Source organism: Sceloporus occidentalis, unplaced genomic scaffold (genome assembly GCF_023333645.1).
Source record: "Sceloporus occidentalis isolate IW3139 unplaced genomic scaffold, rSceOcc1.0.p SCAF_2, whole genome shotgun sequence".
NCBI lineage: Eukaryota > Metazoa > Chordata > Lepidosauria > Squamata > Phrynosomatidae > Sceloporus > Sceloporus occidentalis.
The window spans coordinates 147,726,788-147,750,970 of NW_028316982.1; the positions used below are offsets into that span (position 1 = coordinate 147,726,788).

General features: G+C 38.2%; 1 protein-coding gene across 2 annotated transcripts in view; it reads left to right on the plus strand.

Moving 5' to 3' along the window:
• The window catches only part of LOC149319138 (ATP-binding cassette sub-family C member 4-like), a 183,945-nt gene that overhangs the window by 64,374 nt on the left and 95,388 nt on the right, over positions 1 to 24,183 (plus strand). For both annotated transcript variants that reach the window (XM_089511171.1, XM_089511170.1), the window contains exons 14-19: positions 2,702 to 2,798; positions 4,084 to 4,299; positions 6,619 to 6,759; positions 9,774 to 9,811; positions 11,686 to 11,786; positions 13,551 to 13,697. In XM_089511171.1, coding sequence (XP_089367297.1) covers positions 2,702 to 2,798; positions 4,084 to 4,299; positions 6,619 to 6,759; positions 9,774 to 9,811; positions 11,686 to 11,786; positions 13,551 to 13,697 — 740 coding nt within the window. The remainder of the gene's footprint in view (positions 1 to 2,701; positions 2,799 to 4,083; positions 4,300 to 6,618; positions 6,760 to 9,773; positions 9,812 to 11,685; positions 11,787 to 13,550; positions 13,698 to 24,183) is intronic.

The following is a 24,183-nucleotide window of genomic DNA, read 5'->3' on the forward strand; positions in this document are numbered from 1 at the left end:
TTGTTCGGATCAGCATTGTAGGGGAACATCATGGGGCAGAAATGGATTCAAACTTGTTAAGTATTGCCTCATCCCATGATATTCACTGCCAGAGTTTGTAAAAGTTTTTCAGGAGAGATGGAGTGCAGCTGTCAGAATAGCCCAAGCAGCATGGTCATTTGTCTTGCTAGATCTAGATCTTGCTAGGTCTAAAAATCTAACTTTTCCAAACTTTGTTCTTTACTTCAGCAAACAAGGGTTTGGGTATACATGTTTGCTGGTATTAAATATAATATCACCTATAGTGTATGCATGCGAGATTATTGAGGCGTTTGTAAATATTGTATTGTAATATTTAACAGTACAATGTGGTTATGCTGAAATGCAAATTTATCAGTATGAGGAAGAGGTAGTGTTTGCTGAAGAGGCAATGTGCAGCAAAGCATGCCACAAATGACACTGTCAGCAGGACTTTGTAGCATAACAGATTGATACTAGAAATTAGTCTATTTCCATTTTCCATTTTATAAAGCTCATATTTCCTGAATAGGAACTCATACTAATTGTTTTATTTATGAGTCAAAATAATGGTTTGTATTGCAATAGATCATTTATACTGCTTAGACCAGTATGCTTTTTGGTGCGTTGCATCTTTTATATTTCCTAGACGTAGGGGGATTTTATAGAGATTTCTGTTGGGCTCTGTTCACTAATTAAGATCACTTCCTTGAGATACCTGGGTGCCAAGTTTAGTACGATGGGTTTCTAGGTTTGACTAAATTTTCATCCCCCCTCCCCCCCAAGAAGGAAGAAAAAAACAGTATCACACTATAAGATGGGAAATAAATAACCACCTTGTTTTGTTGGTGTTACACATATTTAAAATTTTCTGTAACAGGAAACATAATGCGGGACAGGCTATAGCATACTCCTAATATGACTTTCAAATTGGAGTGTTTCCTTTCCCTCCACAGAAAACTAGACTTAAATTCAGTGGACTTGTCAAAAGGCCGTGAATTTGCCTTTAAGAGATCAGTGCAACTTTAAGTTAAGGATTTCGGAGTGTAGTGGAGTCTCCTTCCTTAGGGGTCTTTAAACAGAGGCTGGATGGCCATCTGTCGGGGATGCTTTGATTTAGATTTCCTGCATGGCAGGGGGTTAGACTGGATGGCCCTTGCGGTCTCTTCCAACTCTATGATTCTATACGTAGTGGTTTCAATTTTGGACTGTGACTCTGGAGCCTAGGTTTCAGTTCCCAGCTTAGCCATGAAATCCACTTGGGTAACCTAGTGCAAGTCACATGCTTTCAGCCTCAGGGGAAGGCGATAGTAAACCTCCTCTGAATAAATCTTGCCAAGAAAATCCCATGACAAGTTCACCTTAGGATCGCTGCAAGATCGAAATGACTTGAAGGCACACAGCAACAACAACTAACTTTAGAACTTTTGCTTTGCATTGACTTCAGTAAAACCACATTCAGAGAGTCATGGATTGCTTATATAAAGTCTGGCATAGAGTCTTGCTTGCATCTCATGTTATGCTGCTGCTACCTTCCTGACTCAACAAACTAGATCCCCCCTCTAAAACCTGAGAACAGCATATGTATAATAACATATTCCAGTAGCAGAGCAAATCTTGGCAAAAGAGTTTTCTTTTACTACACCAATGTTACTATTATAGGCATATAGAATGTGGGTGAAGCTTTACTTACATATGAGTAGGTTTAGACCTATATAATTGAAATACATATCTGTGCTATATGTGTTTAATTGTGTGTTACATGTGTAAGTCCCAAAATGGAACCTTGGGGATTTGTCTCCTGGCCCAAACATAGACCTTGGAAAGCACTGAAGGTAGTTCTATGGGCCCAAAGCTAGAAACCTCAAATTCAAGCCAGTTTTATTGTAGTTTGAGGAATGAAATAGAGGTTTGTATTTTCTGTAAAAAGATGTGTATAATGGTCAAGCCTGTAGTAATAGGAGTAGCCATATTGACCATAAAACCAAACCCAAATTACACATTCTGATGACATCTATGTTAGATCAGTCAAAACATGCAAAATACTTCACACTAACTTTCAAAGTCCATTGGCAGTTTCAAGAAAAAGCCAGTGTGCTTTAAAAGCTAATGTGATATATTTTGTGCCTTTAGGTTGGTCTGAAGAACATATCACCACAATGTCTACTTTAAAGCCTATCATGAGAAGCTTTGTGACCAGATAACTTAACCTGCTTTGTTATTAAAGATTTAATCTGTTATCTTTTTAGATATTCTTACCAGAGAAAGAACTAGGGCTTGGAAAAATTACTTCTTTGAACTATGGCTCACAGTTAACATGGCCAGTTAACATGGCCAGTAGTTATACTGGAGGATGTTGGTAATAGTGGTGTTTCTGGGAAGTTTATGTTGCTTTCACACTGTAGAATCAATGCAATTTGACACTTCTTTAACTATCTTGGCTCCATCTTTTGGAATCCTGGGATTTGTAGTTTGTGGTTTATCTCTGTGCTGTATGTCTGACGCCCTGCGAATCGTGCTATTGTTTTATCTTTTTTGTTCTGGCCAAGTGCTGTAATAAATTCATTCATTCATTCAAATATTATTTGAATTGAGTCTACATTGTTCTATTAGACATCAAAATGTTTGTATTTCTTATTTTTAAAAAAATAAAATACACTTTTTTTGAAAGTTAGGATGTCACTCAGTTTGTTTTTCTTTACAGATGTATCTGTCAGACTTTGCACAGAAAGGTGTGCGTTTTAGTGACCCACCAGCTGCAGTATCTACAGGCTGCAAATCAGATCTTGATTTTAAAAGAGGTAGGTGGAAAAACGTTTGCTTTATTATGTGTATTCTAAATTTTTAAAGTTGCAAAGGTTTATTTTTAAGGTAAAGGAGAGACTATCTTATTCAGCACGGGGGGCTGCTTTGGAACAACAGAGGAAGCTGACACATTGTAGCTAATTGGCATGCTAGTTTTATGAGTGCTTTCAAAGATTGTTGGAGTCTCATTCCTTCAGTAATCTCAGTGGTAGAGTAAGGACACAACAGAGTCTGAGCTTATCAATTAAAAGCAATGTTTGTGCAAACCGTCAGAATGTTTTCCGCTTGATTCCTCTTGCAAATGGGAGGAACTAAACAAATCCAATGCCTTCCATTTATGGTTGGTTTAATGTAGCTGGATTGTCAGGAAACCAGCTTGTCTTCCCAAACAATCCAAAGTTACAAGGCAACAGTTTTTACCTTGAATACTTTGAAGATCTATGATATCATGCTGTGATAATGGGAGCCATCTCATTATCTGAGCCTTTTTCCCAGGTAACAAAAGGTTAGGTAAGTGAATAGGCTCATTTACATTTTGATGAGGGTCAGCATCACAGAGGTGATGAGACAGCAGTTGGCCAAGAGGATGACCAGTTGCGCAGAACCTTCCACATCTTTTTCAGCAGAGGTTCTAAAAATGCCTGAAAAAAGTCCACAAAATGAACTCTAAGAAAGAGGCACCTGGAGCAAGGAGTTCCTTTCCCTACCCTGAACTGGGTCAGGACTGGGTAAAGGAGTCCAAACTACCAGCTCCACCATAAACATCAAAGATTACCAGTCCCATCTGATCTGTGAGTAGAGTAGGAGAATGTGTTAGCTAGTTGTGCCAGGGCTTTTGGGGTACTTGTTGAAATAATCCAATCTATCTGTAATTTGTAACTATTCATCTTCTGCCTGAAGGAACGATAGTCCTTCACACAAGAGAATATCATTTTGCTGTGGAGATTCCTTATTTGGAATAAATCTTTTTCCTTTTAAAGTACTCATATCTCTCACACTCCTCTTTCATGTGCCAAGATTGGGGAAGGGAAAAAGAAAAGTCTCCTAGAGACAAGAAGTGACAGAAGAATCTCAGCATTGTCCCATTGCTTTGCTATAAAGGCAGCATTCAAATCAATGGATGGTGGCGGTGGCTACGGATCTCTGCGATTTCCATCCAGCTCAGGCAGTAGCAGGAAGAGGGGCCTCCAGAAACTATTACAAATGGGTATATTTAATTGGAAAGATTTTGCACTGAAATTACCCATTTTGTAGATTGATTGTACATTTTGTGATTCTTAGGGTATGGAAGTAGGAAAAGGTACTTACTCTGACTTCCTGAGATCGGGAATAGATTTTGCATCACTTTTGAAAAAACCTGAAGATGATGATCAGTTGCCACATTCTGGAACCCCTGGACACGAGCTGCGAAGGATCCGTACATTTTCTCAGTCGTCTGTGTGGTCCATGGAGTCTTCAGTTCAGTCACAGAAAGATGGGGCTGCAGAACCTCCTCCTGTGAGTACATGACACATACATGAAACACTTCAACTTCTCCCTTCAAAATAATGGTGTGGATTTTAATTTTTGGTGATGGTCGTTACTTCTGTTGTGAGTGCCCTGACTTGTAAGTTGCTAAAAACATACGGAAGGCTTCTGGGAGTGCTGCTCACACCTGGACTGACAGCAGGTATTGAGCATCATACAGGTCTTGTTTTAACATTAAGGAAGAGGGAAGGGCGTGTTCTGCTACCATTGTGATTTCAGGGGTGGTGGACTTTTGTGGGGGTTAGGGAGAGATAAATGAATAGGGGCCAGCATATAACCCAGGGGTAGCATTTCATGTTCAATTACTAGTAGCAGTCAAATGGAGGGGAGAGAGAAAGCTCTCAAACAGGCATAGTAACTATTGTACACCATGGGCAGGCTTACTTTATCTATTTTATTGTTTGTATGTATAGCGCTGTGTAAATCTACAGTGCTATATAAATAAAGCATAATAATAACAACAATAACAACAACAAAGTCGAAGGCTTTCATGGCTGGCATCCATAGTTTGTTGCGGGGTTTTTGGCCTATGTGGCCATGTTCTAGAAATGTTTATTCCTGACGTTTCGCCAGCAACTGTGGCTGGCATCTTCAGAGATGCTGGTGAAATGTCAGGAATAAACTCTTCTAGAACATGGCCACATAGGCCGAAAAACCAACAACAAACTATAGTCCCAGTAAAGATCTATAACAAGAGGGCAAGTGTCATGAGGGCCACGTTTCTGTCCTAAACTCCCATAGGCTGTGTTCATGCATCTCAGGCACAATGGAAGTGATATAGTACTATTTCTATCTGTTTTGTTTTGCGTTTTTCGCTGATTTTGTATTTGAGGATTGTTGCAAGGCTCTAGGGATGGATGAATAAAGCCACATTTGTGGGTGGTTTGGAGCCATGTTCGGGGATGCATGTGTACTACGGTAAAATAGTGCAGTTTGATACTGCGTTACCTGCAACTACCTCAAAGCTGTGGAATGCTGAGCTTTGCTGTTTTATGAGATATTTTCCTTCACTGTCGGAGAGCTCTGGTGGTACAACAAACTATAAAGCTCAGGATTCCATAGGATGAACTATGGCATTTAAAGAGGCATCAGACTGCATTATTTGTGCAGTGCTGATGCAACCCGGGTGGGCGGGGGGAATCGCCCCAAAATTAGCCAAGGGATTTTTAATAGGGGGGACTTGGGAGTCTCCTTAGGGTGCTCATGGTTGTAAAAGTGGAGCCTCTTGGACCTGCATGTGGCCTATGGGCCATACTTACCCCACCCTTCTTCTGGAAGACTTGTCTTTTTTTCAACAAACAAAATATTTTAAAAACCTCATGATCCTTCTTGTAGAAAGATCATTCTTGCTCTTTGAGCATTTGCTTATTTTGAGGGAGAACAAGGTTGTATTTATGGGCCTATAAGCAGCATTTAACAGTCATTTTTGAAGCTCTTTTTAAAAATTCTGCATGTTCTTGAATATTGCTGCTGGTAGATGGGGTAGGGATCTGGGTAAATTGTTACTCCATTTTTTTGTTAATTCTGTGGATATTTTCAGATTCCATCTTCTGTGTATATACATTTATTTTAAATGTTGTCTCAAGTTACATAGGTTTGTTTTGTATCACAGACTAGCTGCTTGTAGCCTTCAGATGTCTTAAAATAGAACTTTAATATTGTAGTTATTTTCAAGAAATGAAGGAGTCATGTTTTTGAAAATCGTATCTGTGGTGGTAACTAATTTTGGGATAGGGTTTGAAAGTACAACTGAAACTACAGAATCTGGAATTCTGAAATTTGAAATATTCCAAAACCCAGAACTTTTTTCATGAGTGACTGAAATAGTGGCACCTTTGCTTTCTGATGGTTCAATGTACATAAGCTTTGTTTTAATGCACAAAATTATGAAAAATATTGTATAAAATTACCTTCCGGCTATGTGTATAAAGTATATATGAAACATAAATGAATTCTCTGTATTAATATTAGTCTTGGGTCCCATCTCATTATGTATTATGAAAATATAGATATTCCAAAATCCAAAAAATCAATACTCCAAAACACTTCTGGTCACATGCATTTTGAACAAGGAAGACTCAACTGTAATTGCTTTTTAGAAAGCCATAGTCTAGTTTCTGCACTTATCACAGAATAATGTTCATTGAACTTAGTAGAATTTACTTTTGAGTAGATATCCATGGGGTTGCACTTTTACTCATGTACTTTGGAAAGTCTTTTTTTCCTGGAGATCAGTTGCAACAATTTAATGTGTTACCTTAATTTACTTATTCCTTCCGTGCACTCCAGATGGAACCCATCCTAACTGCACTGCCAGAAGAGAGCCGTTCAGAGGGGAAAATTGGCTTTAACATTTATAAGAAGTATTTTGCTGCTGGGGCAAATTATTTTGTCATATTTATACTTCTTTTTCTCAATATTTTGGCACAGGTAAGGTATTTGGCATTGCAAGTGAAAACATTGTTGATGATTTGTGCTTACAGCATTTCAGTGTGTGCAAGTTCCTACTGCGTGTAGGTGTGTGATGTGAAACGGCATAACATTTTCATATGTATTAGAAGTTTCTTTTTCCTTTTTGAATTAAACAGCTCAAATTACAAACCAACTCAAGGTCTGTTTAATCCTATTAATTTAAATTAGTCAATTCAATCAAATTTTATACTCAAATTTCATACTGTTTTATATACTCCAAATTGTGTATTCAGATTTTATACTTGGACTATATTTTACATGATAGTATATAATAAATGAGAGCCAGCATGGTGTCATGGTTTGAGTGTTGGATTAGGACACTGGGAAACCAGGGTTCAAATCCCTGCTCAGCCTTGGAAACCTACTGAGTGACCTTATCAAATCACACTCTTTCAGCTTCAGAGGGAGGCAAAGTAAAAATCCCCTCTGAGCAAATTCTGCAAGAAAATCCTGTGATAGGTTGCCTGAGGGTTGCCATAAGTCAGAAAGGATCTGAAGACAGACGACAACAACATAGAGTAAAAACTTCTCTCTCACTCCAAAATTTATTTTATTTTAAGAAAACATTTTCTCTCTTTGTGGCCTAGCTGCCTACAAGAGATCTTAGTAACAGGGACAGTTCAGAGAGAATGTAACTGTGTAGAGCCTTGGGAATGTGGACTGAACCTACTTGTCCGAGGCTTGAGCTTCCACAGTTGCATATTAACTCTAAAGCATTTGTATATTTTATTGTGCCTGAGTGGGACATAACACGGAATTTTGTTGGTGTTCTAAGTGCTCCACTGCATAATGGTTTTCCTGTCTTAGCCAAAGGAATTTGCCTTAGATATTATGAAATTACTGGTTGTTTGGAAGGACATCTAAATACCTGCCAGAAGCACTTTGTCAGTAGTGATTCAGGACTTCATGGCATGAAATTGTCCCAGTTGATCACCCCAGCAAAGGCGACATCTCATACTCTTTCCTTGGTATTTGTATTTGGCTAGAACAGGGGTAGGCAACCTGTGGCCCGCGGGCTGGATGCGGCCCGGCAAGGCCTTAGGACCGGCCCCAGCCCAGTCCTGCCGCCGATTGCCGCCGGGGCCTTTGGGGGACAATTGTCTGTAGAAGCCTCAGAAACATGCATTTATATTAACATTTTTTAAAAAATCAGCAAATTTTTTCACGTCTCCTCCATTTTTTATTTAAAAACGGCCCTCCATTTGAATATTCTGTCCTACATTTGTCCTGGTTTATTTATTTATTTATTTATTTAAAAATTATTTAATTATTTATTTTTTGGGTTCGGCCCCCCAGTTGTCTGAGGGACAGCTACCCGGCCCCCGGCTCAAAAGGGTTGCCTACCCCTGGGCTAGAATATTTGTCATCTGGTTATGAGGATGTCCTCATTCATTTTATTACCATGGTATTGTCCTAGTAAGGTTGAGATTTTTAGTGGTCTCTTAGCTGGGTGGATGAATATATTAATATATAAATAAATAAATAGTTAAAATCAGTCATCTTCAAAAAGTCGAATGTTGGGTATTAGCGTTTTCAGAAATTTTCCAATTTATATTGTTGGTTTTCCTGTTGGAGCCCCAATCACTGTCAGATACTGAGGTGACTAGGGTCCAAAACACACTGCAGATATAATCCAGTTTGAGACTGCTTTAACTGTCCTGGCTCACTGCTCGGGAATTTTAGGAACTGTAGTTTTGTGAGATACTTACCCTTCTCTGTCAGAAATCTCTGGTGCTACAAGAAACTACAATTTCCAGGATTTCCTAGCACTGAGCCAGAGCTATTAAAGTGGTCTGAAACTGGATTATTTCTGCAGTGTGTTTTGGACCTAGGCTGTTGATACTGATCCCTTCAAATTGCTGTCTTTGTGTAAGAAAAGGTTCTGTCCACCCTCTGCTTGACTAAGGGGTGAAACAAACCATCCTGAAGGAGGAGCTTGCTGCTGCCCCTTTGAGAGCCAGATTGGGCTCTGGCAACAGTATGCCGTGGTCCCAATCCGGCATTTTTCCAGTCCAAAAAGAAGCAGCAAAATGCCACATTTTTTAGCTTGGAAAAAGGGTGCCGCTGCCACTCCCATGATACTTTCCCATGCTCCTTTGGGTGTGCAGTATGTGAACGCCATGCCAAAGGAGCTCTGTAATGCTACCCGCCGTGTTGTCAGGCAGGTGGCATGATACCAACTTGGAGGTGGAGTAGGGGCTGTCATTGCCCAAATGCCATGCCCCCATGCTGATCCAAGCAGGCACTTACTGTTGGTCTGTACAGCCTGCAAATTGCTCAGAGTGATGAAGAGGTCTGAGAGACAGCAAAACTGAATATGTTGTAAAATTTAAATGATTTAAATGATTAAACACAAGTAAGAGCACAGTGTTGTGCCTGCTCTGTGGTGATGGTGGTGGTAGTAAACAAACAAACATGCCAAACATTGTTATTTGTGGGCTAAGTCTTTCTATAGATCTTTATGCTATTCATTTGTGGTGTAAAAAAGCAAAAAACACTTTCATAAAGCATTCTGGGGAGATCATCTTGTGGTGCATCTTGATGCCATGGGCAGGGGCTACTTAGAAGCCTATTTTTAGATGCTGTATATGAATTTCTCCTTTTTTATTCATTTATTTGAAGTATTTATATATTGACTTACAGCCCACAAGGGCTCTCATCTTCCGTTTACTACTACTGCTTTTACTATTGTCTTTGCTGTTTTTACCTTTGGAAGCTATATTTTAAAGTATGTTTACATATATTTAATAAAAACACCAGTCTCATCAAAGCTGATATCCTCTAGATGTGCTGGAATACAGCTTCCAGCTGCACACATTGGGGAAATCTGGTAGGCACTTCTGGAGAATATCAGATTGAGGAAAGTTGCTCAAGATGGACTGCTGCAATTGAAACATCTCCATAGCTAAAACTGGAGAGTATTAAAGTAAGGCAAAATAAAACTCAAATCTCTGTGGATGACTTTCTTTAAGGTTGCCTATGTGCTTCAAGACTGGTGGCTTTCTCATTGGTAAGTCATTCTTTCTTTTAAAATCTTTTAATTAGAATCATAGAATCGTAGAGTTGGAAGAGACCACAAAGGCCATCCAATCCTGCCCCTGCCATGCAGGAACTCTCAATCAAAGCATCCCCAACAGATGGCCATCCAGCCTCTGTTTAAAGACCTCTAAGGAAGGAAACTCCACTAGACTCCGAGAGAGTGTGTTCCTCCTAATGTTGAGGTGGAATCTCTTTTCCTGTAGCTTGCATCCATTGTTCTGGGTCCTGTTCTCTGGAGCAGCAAAAAACAAGCTTGTTCCTTCCTCAATATGACACCCCTTTAAATATTTAAACAGGGCTATCATATCACCTCTTAACCTTCTCTTCTCCAGGCTAAACGTTCCCAGCTCCCTAAGTCGTTCCTCATAGGACATGGTTTCCAGACCCTTCACCATTTTAGTCACCCTCCTTTGGACACACTCCAGTTTCTCAAAATCCTTTTTGAATTGTCGTGCCCAGAACTGGACACAGTATTCCAGGTGGGGCCTGACCAAAGCAGAATAGAGTGGCACTATTACTTCCCTTGATCTAGACACTGTACTTCTATTGATGCAGCCTAAAATTGCATTGGCCTTTTTAGCTGCCTCATAACACCTGTGACTCATGTTCAACTTGTGGTCTACCTGGACTCCTAGATCCCTTTCAATTTGAAAAACTGGGCACATTCACCAGTGCAGGTGAACAAAACAAACCTTCATGTATACTAGGTCAGATGTAGGAAAAGTCTCCTGTGACTTCAGTCCTTAGATTGTGGAACAGGATAAGGTACAGTAAAGCGTGATCAAGTGGAACAAAGGTATCCCTCACCTTCCAAATCTCAATAGTCAGCAGCAGCTGTTCCCTCCCAACATGGCAAAAGTCTTACTGATGGAAAGTAGGGCATAGAAGTTTTGAGGAGTGTCCAGTTCTGTAAGTGCCACCAGATGCCCTGGGCATTGTTCTGCACCCCTCTTCCTGTTTTCCATCAGGGAGGAAGTAGCCATGTTGGGAAGGTGAAAGCTTAGGTTTGGAAGTTGAGGGAGGACATGTATTTTGGTTCTGCTAGATAGAGTTTTGCCTCACCCTAATCTACAGTCAGTTCAGGATTAAAGTTATAGGAGCCCCATTCCGTATCCCTTCTGGTGACCCTAACAGTAGTAGAAGATATAGATTGAGGGTGAGGTGCAGGCACCTATTGGAGTGACATCCAGAAAAACCATGACTTTCTTCACCACTTACAGCATGGATAAAAAGTTTTCTGCCTTGTCTCAGAACTAGCTCCATGTTGTATTCAGTACAGCTAAATGTAGGGAGAGGGAGCTTTCTTTTTGTGGAACTACAGTGGTTTCTTCACTCATATTTTACTGTGGAGGGTGAGAATGTACTATAGACATTTCCAGATGGAGTGTTACTCAAGCTACCAATTAGAAGGCATGGTGTGACTATTCCATCTGTTTCCTCTTAATGGATTTTCTGAGATAGGGAAACAGACCAAAAGCTGTGGTAGCTGTGGGATATAGCCATATGATTCTCTGATTCCTCCTCCCCCTGCCCATTTGCCACTGGCCACAGAATGGCTGGGAAGATTGCAGCAAAATGATAATTCCTGTGGAAGGGCTTTTAGTTGTTGCAGAGGCAGGAAGGGAATACCATCATCTGCAAAGACCAAAAAAGACATAGATATACATTGGGCCTAAGCTTTCATGTGTCATAAACAGGATTCCAAGGTTATGCAGAAATAATTCCATTACCTCTCTATTAAAGTGACATTTAATATAGTTCATTTCAGCAGCCTTTTCCTATGTATTTACCTCATTGTATTTAAATGATTTTATTTTCTCTTCACTCTTTGCGATATTTATACAGGGCAACGGAACAAAAAAAGCTGAATGTTACTATAGAGGGAAACACTGGAATAAACCAAACAAGAACTCTTGATCTTGAGTGGTATTTAGGAATGTATGCAGGTAAACACATAAACACTTTAATGATGCAATTTGCAAGAAGCTCATTAACAGCAATAGGCTCTCAAGATTTTCCTTTTCTGCAGTGATTTGTGTTATTACAGATTATCGAGGCTACCTTGTCCTCTGGTTACACTAACTGGATGCAAGGTTTTTTGTTTTTTTTTTAAAAAACGAGTTTAAAAAGAGATTAAGAAGAGGGAGAGATTTAATTTGTTTTCTGGATTTTGGAAAGCAATCAGAAAATAAGTATTCCAAAAGTCACTCACTATGAACACGTGGGTTTTCTCTCTCCAAATTGATTGCTCTTGCTAAATTTTCCATTGTTAGTATGAGCAGACAGGTGGATTAGAAATTTGTCTTGGATTGTTTCCATTTTCTTTTAGTCTAGAAAGATCAGTGCTTGAAGAAAAAACAACAACCCCAAAATGAATATATTGTGTTCTTGAATAACAGAGGAAAGTAACAAATTACCAAGGGGCTACCTGAGAGTGAATTGCATGGCATGCAAAACTTACAGTAGCTCTTGTTTCAATAGCTATGTTAATGAGTTAGTAGAGCAATGTGGGGGGGAAAAACAACTCTTGGGAGGAGATCGGGAACAGGTCTAAAAGATTGGAGCTTGGGAAAGTTACTTTTTTGAACAACAACTCCCAGACTCCCTTAGCTATAATGGCCTCTGTGTGTTGTCATCTAAAAATGAAGGTCTCCAAACTCTGCTAAATATCAAATCCTTCCTATCCCAGCTCTTCCTCTCACATATGCTGGCTTTGATTGGGAGAGTTACAAAAAGCATTCTGCCAGCATTGATACAAATTCAAAAGAGATTGAAATCTTTATTAGCAATATTCCTTCTCTCTCTCTGGCCTATAGATAATACTTAAAATAACAGTTCAGTGTGTTAAATGCATGTCAAGTGCTTTAATATTTTGCACATTTTCTAGCCTCAGGGAATCTTATCTACCTCTCTGCCAAGGGAACCTGGTGCACTTCATTTGGGAGCAAGTTCTAGAATGAAAGACCACTCTGTTGGGTCACACATTTATTTTATGTAAGCCAAATGTGATGATGGAATCCCACTGAAAACACTAGGACAGAGAGTAATATGGCTTAGGGTGCGGACAACAGTGCAGGAAAAAAAAAATAAGAAAAATTCTCACCTCCATGTTCCTATATCAGCTGGGGGCCCATGTCCCACGTGCTCTTGGTAGTCCACAAACTTTACTGTCTTAAAAAGCCCAACTCGTTTTGGCCTTGTCACAAATTGGCCTTTTTTTCAGGGGCCATTTCCAGAGATTTCAGGAGTTGCAGTCTGCACTCTCAACAAAGTGGACACTGAGCATTAGAAGAAAGGCAATATTTCCAGTTTTTTATTGTGACCCATGCAAATTGAACACTTTTTTTTATTAAAAAGATGAGATGAATTTGTATACATGTATTGTATACCGATTTTTTTAAAAAATAGCCTGAATGTTTCTCATCTCTTTCATACAGCTGCTTATCCCTCATAACCCAATGAGTGTTTCAAGAAGGTGTGGCTTCTAACAACTGATTTTCCTCCAGATAAACCATTTGAAAACTGCCAGTCTTGTTAATTTCGTTGTCTTCCACTTGAACAAACTATCGTATAATTATTTACTTTTGAAATGTGTAAATCATACCTTTTGCAATGCAATATTTACATCCAAAATGGATATAATAATCCATTGCCTAAAATTCCCTTTGTAGTTAGAAGGATACATTTCCTGACATTTCATTTATTTTCAGGTTTCACTGTGGTTACAGTACTGTTTGGCATACTGAGGACTATATTGATGTTTCACGTTTTGGTTAATGCTGCTCAGACTTTACATGACAGCATGTTTCAGTCAATTTTGAAAGCTCCAGTGCTCTTTTTTGACACAAACCCTATTGGTAAGTTATGCAATACATATTGCATCATACATATTGAATGAATTAAAATGTTTTTTCCTTACAGTAGTTTTTTAAAAAAAATGCAATTCCAGCAGAATATTAAAATTGTTGATGCTTATTTAATGAATATGACTTATCGTTCTTGAAAAATCCTACAGTATTCAGTTTTCTGATGTCATTTATCATGTATATTGAGGCGAAATCCAGCGTGCTGGTGCCATATTTGTGTGCTCATTGTTCTCCGATTTGTTAACAGCAATTTGAATATTTGTACAGTGAATGGGTATCTCTTCTCCTTATTTAAAGGGAACAAAACTGTTAGGTTAATATTGAGCTAAACATAGGTTTAAACATAGTTATCGGAGGCTAAAATTGCATAGTTATTTTTCTGGAAGCCAGCCCCATTGAAATCAATGAGGTTTGCTTCTGAGTAGATATGTATAGGATAATACACACACACACACACACACGCGCGCGCGCACACACACTACTGTAAATACTTAGATGAGCAGTCACTTCTTAGGTTTCAAGAAATCCCTCAGTAGCATTGAACAGGTGTCAAATAAATACTCCATTCTGTTTATGTCATTGTATTGGCAATTGAGGTAGGTGTGATAAAGAATAAAGATTATTGTCTTTTAAAATGTCTTAGAAAATGTACAGAGTAAATATCTATTTTTATTTATGGGATGTAAACATTGCATAAGCTTCCATAGAAAGTGGATTCTTTGTTTACCAGTAATAAATACAGGTGCTAATAAAAGTGTTTTTCTTTGCCTTCAGGCTGGCAAAATGATAACAAAATCATTTACTTTGATATTAAAGTAATAGGTTGTTATCTGGACAACTATACTTAACTTTGGCATACAATTGTGGTGCTCATTTCTATACATATTCAATGTCATTTAGCAATTTGTTTCTGTTTCTGTTTAGATATCTTGATATTATGATGTTAGGCCTTTTAGCCAAAGAAGTAAACTTGAATTGAGTAGGTTAGGATTTGCTAACAATAGCAGCATGCGCTAAGAAAGAAGCTGACTGCAAAAGATCTGACCTTTTCATAAGTCAGTTTGAGTTGAAGGATGAAATATTCCATTTAAGGCTTTCTTGATACATTTAACTGTCTGTTTCATGGTATAGAAAATGTACCTCTTTTTTTATTATTTTTGAGACAGAAATATGTACTAATCAGTCATTGTGTACTAACCAATAAATATTACTGGTCATTTTATTTGCTTTGTATACTAAATCATATCAAGTGATAATTTATCCTTGCCTGCATCCCACCCATTGCTTCTTGTGCCTGCTGCTCTTTTGTAAGAGCCCTGGAAAGGATGTCAAGCATGTCTTTCCAGTAAGTTTGAAGAAGAAATCCAGAGTGCTTTTCCCTGGGGGACTCTATTCTTCAGTATCAGAAAAAGTGGATTTAAATTTATGATATAATCATAATTCTCACCTCAGCACAATGTATAGATACATGTCTACAGTTTCTCTTAGGGTTGTGGGTCTAAATTATGGATATATGGCATCACAGCATGTGGTCAGTTGGGGAAACTGGAAAATATGGGTTTGGGGAGGGAAATGCAAGCTTCAGTTGATATCTTTTGGGAAAAGACAAGGAAGAGACTGCTAAAAATAATCCGATTTTTTCTTTTCTTTATTTAAAAATAGCATGTTGAATGTAGCTGATAAAATCCATTTTGCTTGTTTGTTTGTTAGACCACATTTTCAGTCTTGTTAGAGAAGACTTTGCCCAAGGAAGTGCATGCTGAACTCAGAATTTGAATATATAGCATTACATGGAATATAAATATCCCTACTGATCAGTGCACAGTATCAGAGCTCAAGACTAAAACATTCAGCTCTTAGCCCCAAAGGCTAACATTCATATCAAAGAAGACTTAACAGAACACTGGCACACCTGTTGTGAACACTGGATCATTTTGCCTTCCTCAAATATAAGTCTTAACTGTGATTTGTTTTGCTTAAATCATGATTGTTAACTAGTTAAAGCTTGCCTAACAGCTGAGATGTGAAATCGTGGCTTGAAATAGATCTGCAAATTGCATTGTCCAGAACTCCAAGAATGTGCTTACTGAGGGCATAGGCTCCCGACTCTTTCATGACAAGGATACACAACAGGATAGCAGTCCTTTCGCAGATACTTTATTTGATGTCTCTCACCTATTCTTGTTCTATGCTGTGGAGCAGACAGAATGTTCTCCATGCTCCAAAGCTCATCATGACACAAGCCTTCTTTTTGCCTTTTTGGCAGTTCATTGTCATACTGAGGTTTGGCACAGGTAGAAGCTGCTCCAAAGTCCAGGTCAACCTATAGAATATCTCCGTCTGTACCTAAAATTCAGAGGTATGGAGTGACTTCTGTATCCTTTGGGGGCATTCGCACTCCTTTTTTTTTGTCCCAAGGAGATGCAGTTCACCATGTTGATGCATATTGGGTTTGTTGTTCCTCCTACGTTTTGGGTTCATGAATCTCTTTGAGTTATTTTAACCCTTGTATTATTCACAAATGCCATTTTGGGGGGTTAAAATGGGGCTGCCTCCCTTCCTTTAATGATACAGAGTGATCCAAATTGATTCGGAAGCATATCACACTGCTGACGGTGTGGATTGATGCAGATCTTTCAGGAAAACTTGGGGAAAAAACTTGGTATCAAATATGCTGGGTTAAGTGTTTTTTTTAACAGTCCCCCACAAAAGTGCATCAACTGTATTCAGCAGATGTGTGAACACCAAGGATTCAGCCCAGATTCATCCTGGATTGTTTTCATAGTGTGAATGGGGCCTTAGTAATACCATGGTGATTAACCATAATTTAGTTAAAGCACTTACGTGTGTTTTCCCATTGAGAATTATTTTTTTTAGTGCTGTTTTGCCTGATGAAGAAGCCAGTGGAACTTTGAAAGCTTGCAACATGTATTTTGTGGATTTTGGATGTTACTATACTTTGCTACATGCCCAACACAGCTACCCTGGATATATTTTCTGGGTGTAAGATACCACATTTTAGCCACATCAGAGGAAACCTATAGAGAGGGCCAGTGAACTTGGGACTTGGCCATTTGAGGTTTCTATCTCCAACAGAGGTAAATCATTTTTTATTTAAAAAATTGGACTACATTTGGCATACTTTACCAAAACAGCACCTAAAGAACATTTCCTAATGCAAAACCATGGAGGACTTCATTTGAAATTCAGTGCTTTCTGCCTAAGAAATGAGCTTATAGCTTCACAAAGGACAGAGGCAACATAGATCTTAAGAGGAACATTTCTTTTTTTCTTGGTTGTTGAATTTATATTTTTTATTTCTTGGAATACCCACATGGCCAGAAGAGGAGGTTCTCACCTGGACTGAGAACAGCCATATCTTGACCAAATGTGATTAATATAGTAATAATTTTTTCTCCTGTATGATTTTTAACATCTTTGCCTGTGCAGCTTTGAAAAGCTTGCAATATGTCTTTTGTGCATTGTGTTTGATCCAATAAAGGTATCACTATAGATTTTTTTGTGGGTTTTTTTGGGCTGTGTGGCCATGTTCTAGAAGAGTTTATTCCTGATGTTTTTCCAGCATCTGTGGCTGGCATTTTTAGAGAATGCCAATACTCTGAAGATGCCAGCCACAGATGCTGGCGAAACATCAGGAATAAACTCTTCTAGAATATGGCCACATAGCCCGAAAAAAACCACAAAAAACTATGCATACCAGCCATGAAAGCCTTCGATTTCACAAATGTATCACTGTTTTGTGGATTTTGTTGAACTTTGTTATTGAACTTTGTTATATGGCCAATGCGTCTACCCCTGGCTATGTTTTCAACCTGTATATGAATAGGCAAGCTAGATAATAGAAAATTTGTATGCGCCTTATGTATATTATGGACATCTTAGTAAATCCTTAATAAATATTGCATGCTCTGTTAGTTGATCTCATTTACAACATGACCACATTAAGTTGAAGGTATATTTGTTTTAACACATCAATTTTGCCATCCGTTCACTTAAATAAATACTACTTTCGTTTTCTTAGTTTTTTATTAGTCTAACACAAGAGGGCAGCATGAGCTATTTTATCCTGTTCTAGCTTTACAACTAATTTGTGTGTTGAGAGTGGGGAGAGCGACAAAGATTTCTTTTCACTGTTTTTAATGGCAATTTTTGAGCACCAGAAATAGTAATAGTTAGTTTATATAATGGTCTACAGAGAATGTAGTTTTATGGCATTCATCACATGCAAGTAAGACATTCCCTTGGTATACTCTTAGTGTAAGTGACCTGCTTATCCACAGAGAGGTTTGTAATGGGATACACTGCTGATTCTGAACTGGAGAAGGTAGCAGAAGTAGACTTATCCTGTGCATGTCAGGAGGCAAGTCCGTTCAACTCATTTGGTTTTGTTTTGAAGACAGTAAGATCCAACTGTGAGACGGCTTGTTTTTGTTCATCTATCTTTTTTGGTTTGGGGTTGTTTTCTATCAAAATAGTTTGAGTTTGTATTACCTATATATTTATTTTCTGTGGTGCTAGCTTATAGGATACATGTTGCCCTTGTAACATTTCATTGTCTGCTTGGAGTACCACGCGATATGGTTCTGAAAAAAATGTGTATACTTATGGTCTCAGAAACGCTATGTGTTGTTTATATGCTGATTACCTTGTACAAGAATTTGGACTGAGCATCCAATAAGCGTGTATGTAGGCATCACTTAGATTGCATTTCTGAGATCTGACCTTTCTAGATTTGAACATGAGGTCTGGGAATAAGCAAAGAAAAGACCCCTGTCTTGGGGCAATGAAGGAAAACAACTACTAGCCACAGCTGATACTATTAGTCCAGGCAGATCAATGATCTAATTCTATTTTATCTTCATGTATTCATCAGAGAAAAGCATATCTGAACAGAACTCTAAAATACAGAATTATATCCCAGAATAAGATTCTAACTGTTCTGATGTAACACATTGCCGTTGCAGAGTATGCTTATTATTGTGCTTTGAACAGAGCTTTAAAAAGTTACCTTTTTTATTACATGTCTCATAGTCCTCCAAGCACAGATCTGTCAAAATGTTAGTGTACTGAATGAATATATTTCAGCATGTTGAAAATTAGTATGGTGATAACGGAGGGTATTAAATTGCCATTTGATCATCTGAATGGTGAGACTTCTCTTGACAGTGTTCCTGAATCTGTGCTTGTTCACACAAGTGACTCTGCTCAGCTGGTAGCATGTTTAAACAAGAAATACTGGTCTGAAGGCCTTTAATTTTTATAGCAGGTAGTATTTTTGACAGATCATACGGGCCGATTAAAAGGCAAAGCTTCGTGTTAAAATATTTCATTTGTGTTGTCATTCGTCATTGGCATAGTGCCAGAAGACTAGTGTTATGTCTGTCCAGGGTAAATTACTGAGCTTTCTGTTTTTGAAAACTGGATGGATTTTAGTGACTTAAATAAGAAATGCACATTTTCATGTGAACAAGATGAGTGTAAGGTGGTATGAATGGACATGTTAGAGGCTTGATAACTTGTGTGATTATGTGCACTATGGATCAGTTCTCAGCACTCATAGTGTATTGTTTGATTATGCTTCATGCTTACTGTGTGCGTGACAACTTTATATATTTTGTATATTTTTATTTGATTTCTAAAATATTAATAAGCTTTCCCCCAATAGGTCAGTAAAAAAGAGTCACAGCTTGAGAAGATAAAAAGTACAGAAAAGTTGCATCAGTCACAAAGATCTTGAACAACCACATAACACTCTAAATATTATTTTTGGGTGTAAGCATGGAACAGTTAGTAGGTTGAAGTAAGAGGTGTGGCAATTAAACCTGTTTGGCTGCCACATGTTTAAAGAGAAAAGAACACCTAAATGTTTTTACATAGAACAATATAACAATGGTTCTGTGTATTTAAAGCCTTATCAGGGTGTGATATTGAATGATTTTTATGGGAGTAGCTCTTTTACAGCTATTAGTATCATAATACCTTTTGTTCCAAGTTTAAATAGCCTTACTTACACATGCGTCTATTAGATGATAATTCTTAAGATTTTGTTTGTAACCTTTATGAAGCTAACTAGGAGTAGGCTAAGATCAGTAAATATTACACTAAAGGTTTGTTTACTATTTGCATAGCAAAATTCATCTTTACTCTAGTGTCGCTTGAGGGTGGGACTGTAAGTTGCATAGGCCCTGCGACTGCCACTCAAGATAACAGCACCGCGTTGGGCTATGCATTTCTATGGCTTTAGCACTACATAGAAACATAGGGCACATTGAATGGGATGATACACACCGAGAGTATATGAAATGGGATTACCATATTTTGTTGGCAGCATGTTCTGTTCTATATAATGTGTAATTTTGCCCTAAATCACACCAAGTGAGGCAAGCATAAAATATCCTTGTTCTTCTATAAATCAAAGTGCCATGCTAATGTTACCAAAGTAGATTGCACTTTGACTACCACATCACACATGTAGAAAGTTAGGAACATGACAGGAAGAAGGCTTGGCTGAACAGGTACCATCATGTGCAGATCCAAGGGCCATAACATACTATTTGCCTTAGTTTTTGAATAGATAGGCAGAACAATTCTGTGGCTGCAGGGGAAGGAGAATAAACAGCTCAGGAACTCTCTCTCTTTCAAAGCCTCAGTGGGCTCATGCTTGCCAAGTTTGGAGTTAGTATGGGGGCAAATAAGGGAAAATAATTACAGTAGCTCCACAGAACGCATGTGTTCCCCTTCCTTTTCAAGATCATGGCAGTACAACAGGATATTTTGGATCTGTTGGATCTCTCAGTCTGTTTTATTATTTACTTATTTCAAGGATTTATATCCCGCCTTTCTCCCGCAATGGGATCCAGTCTACCCATTGTTTGGCACCCTTCCCTCACTGCTGTGGAAACAACATCAGAGGTGAAGTAGTATAGATTCCACTGTTGCAACGAAGAAGATTCAGTAAATATGGAATCTGTACATGTTGATCTTTGCATTCCCATAGTGTGGCTTTCTCCATGTAGCAATAGGAGAGCAAGCCCCCTTGGGCATTATTTTGTGTCCTCAGTCTTGTTTGTCAGAATATTCCTCACTCCTATGTTGAAAATGGCTTGGTATTAAATACTATTGATGATAAAAGTGTTCCCTTAACCCAGTTATCTAACTATTGTAACTCAAAATATGGTAAAACAGAAGAGGACAAACAAGGGAGTATTAAAGAGAATGAAGTGCTTATCTGTAGAGATGCTTGAAATGTAGCCTAGTTATTAGCTGTAAAAACAAAGTCATTGGTAGAACAAGTGCTATGACATGGTAATAGGTACATTGCATTCTTAGGTGATTTCCTAGAGCTTAGATGCTGGATTTGGCTATGCAAAAATGGTAGTATTATTGCCAGCAATATATCATTTTCTGGAGAACTTTTGTAGCAGTTTGCATATGAGCATGGCAGTGACATAGAAAACTCTCTATAGAGATGTAGCAAGGGGTGTGCACATAGAGCATGTGTCTTTTCCAGGCTGTGAAATCAGACAAAATGTGTAGCCCTATCTTTCAGTTAGTGGCTGACACAAGAATTGACATTTCTACCTCTGTATTTTGTAGTGGGAAATTTAAATACGATCAGGGTTTAGGAGGAGCCGAGGTAGGCAAAAAGTTTTCATTTTGTACTTGTATGTGTCGTCACCAAGTCAGTGAAATACCAGCGTAAACAAAACAAATGATAAGCACACTTTGTGTTAGCTTTTTTCTGCAAGCCAGTGACTGAGAGAAGGGATGCACTGCATAAGAAAATATTATCTTGGATTCTGTGACTTGGGAAGCTGTGGGTTGGAATGCACCAAAGACCCTTACAATTAAAAGTTATTTCATTAATAGTTGCTACTGGTTTTTGCAATGCATGGAATACTCTCTCCCAGATGATCCTAAGTAATCTGTGCTGCAGCATCTGGATGAATTAATTAGACTTCTACCAGATTGCAAGCACCTGGCAGATTATGTAACAGTGGTGGAGTGTTTTTAGACTCAGGAGGATCTGGGAGTGACTTTTTTTGCAAAACACTTCTCAGATTTAGAATCCAAACCACATATTCAGTAGATGGAAAAAAAATGAAGAAGACGGGGAGTGGGAAGTAGTTGGAAGACAAGTGCTTTATGCAGAGTAAAATGCTAGTGATAGAAATTAGTCCTGGATGTTTGAGTTTAGTTTAATATTCCTTAAAGAAAAAGGTTACCTGAACATTGCAAGTGTTGGATAAAACCAGTGGTTTTGTCCTGGTCGCAAAGATCTTGTTTTATTCAGACCCTTGTATCTTTTGTTCTCATGTTAATAGTAAAATTCAGTAACTCACTACAAGCATCTCTTTTACTATTACACACTTGTTTTTCTGAAAACTTCCAAAGGGAGGAGGAAAAAAGTTATTCTAAAACCTCAGTTTCTTACTTAACCTGGGCATCTACAAACATGTTCTTCACATGATGGTTGCAGTGATTGCAGGTTAGGCTGGGTTTGAGTGGGCTCATGTGATTATAGGGGGACAGACAGAATGTTACTGAAATAATATTACATATTTCATTTACATCATTATCATTAAAATGACAAGTTCTCCTCAAGATTTGGTGCCATATAACCTAAGATACTCAGTTTTAAATCTTGCCATTTGGCCACATTATTAATACTCTGAGCCCACAAAGAAAAACAAATAGTTAATAGCTGTATTGATCTGGAATATACTATTTGATTTAGACTACTACTTACTACTTATTGTTTCCTTATGCACAAATATAGGTATGTTTCCTCAGAAGTGACTGAGAAATAGGATAAGCTGCCTTAAAACCTTATTCCTCTCAGCCAAGGGTTACTTCAAACATTTGTCTCACGATTCACTAGTCTGACCTCAGAGCGAATGGATATCCATTCTACAGCTTTTGGGGACATATTATCTCTTATCTATTCAGATCATACACAACAAAGATAAGTTTCTCTTTCCAGTCGTGTTTTAAAAGATTAAATAGCAAAAGATGACATGAAACCTTCGCATAACAGGAAATTTTACAGAAGCCTCATGGTGGAGTAACCCTTTTTTCACCACAATCTTGGGATACAACCCTGTGTTGAGTTTAAGTGCATAAGTACTTGAGGCATATTGCAGATGTCTCAAGTGCAGGACATGAGCCTTCTAAACCACTAGATGTGCATAAAAGTTTAGGTTGGTTGGATATGGAGACGCTACCCATCCTTTTTCATCTTTAATTTTGTTGTCTTTCAATACTATATCTGTACTTTGTGAGGTTAAGGATAGATCAGGGAACTAAAGGCCCGCAGCTGAAACTGCTGCCTGCTACCACAATGCAGAAATAAAGCAATTTGATATCTCTTTCACTTTCATAGTTCAGTTCTATAGAATTCTGGGATTTGTCGTTTGGTGAGGCACCAGAGGTCTTTGAGAGGAAAAGCTAAATACCTCCCAAAACTATAGATCCCAGAATTCCATAGCATTGAGTCAAGGCAGTTAAAGTGGTGTCAAACTCCTTTATTTCTTCAGTGTAGACACATCCATAAAGTAGGAACGGAGAATGGATGGCTCTCTATGCATTGTTTGACTGCAGCCTGCATCATCCTTTTGCTATGCTGGCTAGATTTGTTGGGAACTACAGCTCAACAACATTCTTTATTTCTGACGTAGATTACTTTACTAGCAAATGCTTTACAAAACTGTTGCTGTTGATATTTCCCCAAGTGATTTAATTAAAAGAAATAATATTCCCTGCTTCCCCATATGCTGATTATTGTTGAGTGTGAAGTTTTGGTGAAGGAGTTTGTCGATGAAATAAGTCTTGGTTTCTTGAAACCTTGTGATCTTAAATTGGTTTATAAACAACGGTTTCTTTCACGGGATACATTTCTCATGGTATACTGAAGCAAAGTTTGGGGCTACCAAAGAAATAACTGCAATTGTTTTCTGGTGAGGAAGTGAGACAAAGGACTGACTTACAGATCCTGTTAAAGTCAAAGCATATGCCACTGGGAGCAACCCCTTTTAATTTTCCTGAAGGCAGTCAACCCCTTTAATGCTGCTCCTTCTTGTTAGCAGTTAATCTAATTTAAACCTCTGAGATGAGTCATACCCTGGGATTTAAATCCCATTCAAACTCTCTTGATGTCAGATGTCCTTCTGAGATATTCCTGTGTTGGTTTTTAAACATTAAAAATATATTTCAGTTGTCTCAATTTATGCAGAGCAGTAGAGATGAACTGTGAACACGTAGTTACTGAGCAACCATATCTGCAACATGTTTTGAAGTTGTAAAAACATATTTGTGCCTATGTATTGCATTTTCAGTATCAGAATTTCTCTTCTTTCTTACTTTTTGTTGCTTTTTAATGGTTGTACATAACAGCATTAATCTGGGATTAAGATAGATGTGATGTGGATTTCTGTAAACACGTCTATAACTTTTAACA